The sequence below is a fragment of the Anneissia japonica genome, unplaced genomic scaffold (assembly GCF_011630105.1).
Source record: "Anneissia japonica isolate Jap-2015-1 unplaced genomic scaffold, ASM1163010v1 scaffold287712_len2945570_cov188, whole genome shotgun sequence".
Lineage (NCBI taxonomy): Eukaryota > Metazoa > Echinodermata > Crinoidea > Comatulida > Comatulidae > Anneissia > Anneissia japonica.
The window spans coordinates 662304-664557 of NW_022704401.1; the positions used below are offsets into that span (position 1 = coordinate 662304).

The 2254-nt window shown below is 35.4% G+C and overlaps 1 protein-coding gene across 1 annotated transcript; it reads left to right on the forward strand.

The window, feature by feature from the left end:
• The first annotated feature begins 219 nt into the window (after nucleotides 1–219).
• Nucleotides 220–1689, forward strand: LOC117104706 (mu-type opioid receptor-like). Its single transcript, XM_033245588.1, has one exon. It carries the CDS (start codon nucleotides 451–453, stop codon nucleotides 1417–1419), a length of 969 nt encoding a protein of 322 aa, XP_033101479.1. The 5' UTR covers nucleotides 220–450; the 3' UTR covers nucleotides 1420–1689.
• Nucleotides 1690–2254: the final 565 nt, after the last annotated feature.

The window sequence follows — 2254 nt, forward strand, 5'->3', positions numbered from 1 at the left end:
CTCTCTGTTTAGAACTTTTATATTTTGTTTTGCTCATTGTTTTTCTTTGTTTTGCTTTCTTTTTATAATTTTCTTGATTTTGTATGTTTCCTTTGTAAACGCACCATCATTCTGATGTGTACCGCTGATCTAAAATAGTATGTTCAATAAAGTTTAGTTTCAGTTCAGGAAACTGCGGTACATGAAGTACAATAAAATTGGCACCATAGTGATTGGATAGTGAGCAGTAGTACTTAACCAATCAACATACACAATCATCTGATTGGTCAAATTTCCAACAATCAGGTTTTTCCAATTTGAATAATAAGTAGATTAAATATATAAAACAGAATTCAATTTAACAATGAGGATCATTCACAATATTGGATTTCTTAAATGAAGATTACAATAGCTAGCATTTGAGACAAGAAGTAATTTGTAAAGTATCAGTTTTAGTTATCAAATGCAACGATGGTGGCAAATGAAAGCTCGATTTTTGAAGGGTTCTCTGTTGAATTTTACTTCAAATGTGTAACTACATTTTTGGGACTTCTTTTCAATCTTTTAATCATGATTATGATTCTTAAGTTCAAGAACTTGCAGACTATACCAAATTTTTTTATTTTTAATCTTGCTTTACTGGACTTTTTGAACATGATTCCGTTCATGTTGACAAACATAGCTCATGACGACTTATCTATCTTGTTTGTAGGTTTTGGGTTTTGTATGTTTTTCTATGTACTAGATGTATGGATAAATTTTAACATTGTTTACATTATTGTCACATTGACCATAGATAGATACTTTGCCATCGTACATTGCATATCAATTCGACAGTACCATACCAAAAGAAATGCCAGAATTGCATGTGTGCTAACATGTTTGATGTCAATTGGCATTTCTATACCTATGTTGCTTGAAGCAGATGTGTATGAAGAAGACGGGATAAATTATTGTATCTTCAAAAAAAATATTGAATTGTATAGATTCATTGTGAACTACTTGATACCATTGGTCATCATGATTATCTGTTATGTTTTCATCATCAAAGTCATGGTCTCATCACAGCAGATTGATAGGAATAATACCACACGAAAACATTCAAAACGTGTATTCATTCTCGCTCTCACTATTGTCATTGCGTATGTGATACTGTTTACACCATATTTTATCCACGACCTGCTAATGTATTTTTCTGACGAATCATTCCGTGAACAAGCGTTTTACAGGATATCTGTCTGGATGCAATATTCTCACAGTGTAATAAACCCTATTCTGTATACTTTTATCGGAAAGAATTTTAAAAAGGATCTTTTAAAGACCTTTCAGTGCTTAGATGCTGCTCCGTGTAGACCAGCTTTTCAAGTTCAATCAAGCTCTTCTAACCGCTTGACATTAACTACCAGCAATCCAAGTTTAGCAATGCAGTCTAAAATATAACAAGAAGTTGAAGGAAAATTAACTTCCTCTTTAAAAGCATCATGTAGGTCAGAAAGATTGACTATGGTTAACGAGTCCAAGCACTTTGTTTAAATCAAGGCAAGTTTGGAAACATAAGAATAGTGCACAGCAAAAGTGCTCAACATATGACTGTTGAAAAGTTTTCAAGTTCTGCACTTCGTAGTTGCAATGGACTTTCGCCTACTGTGAAATTATATCAGTAAACCCTTAACACCAGGCTCCAGCTAAGAAAATATTGAAATAGTTGCCTTTTAAAGCCGCAATCGCACTGGATTTAAAATAGGGAAATTTTTACCGAGACTGTGGGTAACATTCCAATGGGTAAACTTCCTGTCGTTCGCACTGGGATTTATCGACGTGGTTATTTTTACCACAGGCCATGGTGAAACTAACCATTCGTACAGATTCAACTATTGGGGGTGCTAAATCGTGACGCTCACTTCCGGTATGTGTGGCAAAACAATTAACGAAAGCACATTTATTAATGCTCCATATAAATCGGCCATTGAAACAAACCGAGTAAACAAGTGAAAAAAATGACAAAATTACTCAAAATCAAGACACTAGCAAACACGCGCGAAATTAATCCCCCCTTAACCCCCTGTCTCTTATACACATCAGCTCATGCGTAATTGCCTGACAGCCTGAGGAAGGTCATTCACTGTGATGACTTGGGAAGTTTACCCGACTCGCGCTGTTCGCATTGGACTTTCCTGCTAGGTAAAACTAACCTGGTCAGTTTTCCTGGGAAAGCGGGACTCGGTTAAATTAATCGCGCGGCTTGGGTAAGTTTCCTGTCAGGTAAACTTCCTGT

Bases quoted from the DNA above. Each gene is read 5' to 3' on its own strand.
- LOC117104706 (XM_033245588.1), top strand. From the start codon at position 451: ATGGTGGCAAATGAAAGCTCGATTTTTGAAGGGTTCTCTGTTGAATTT.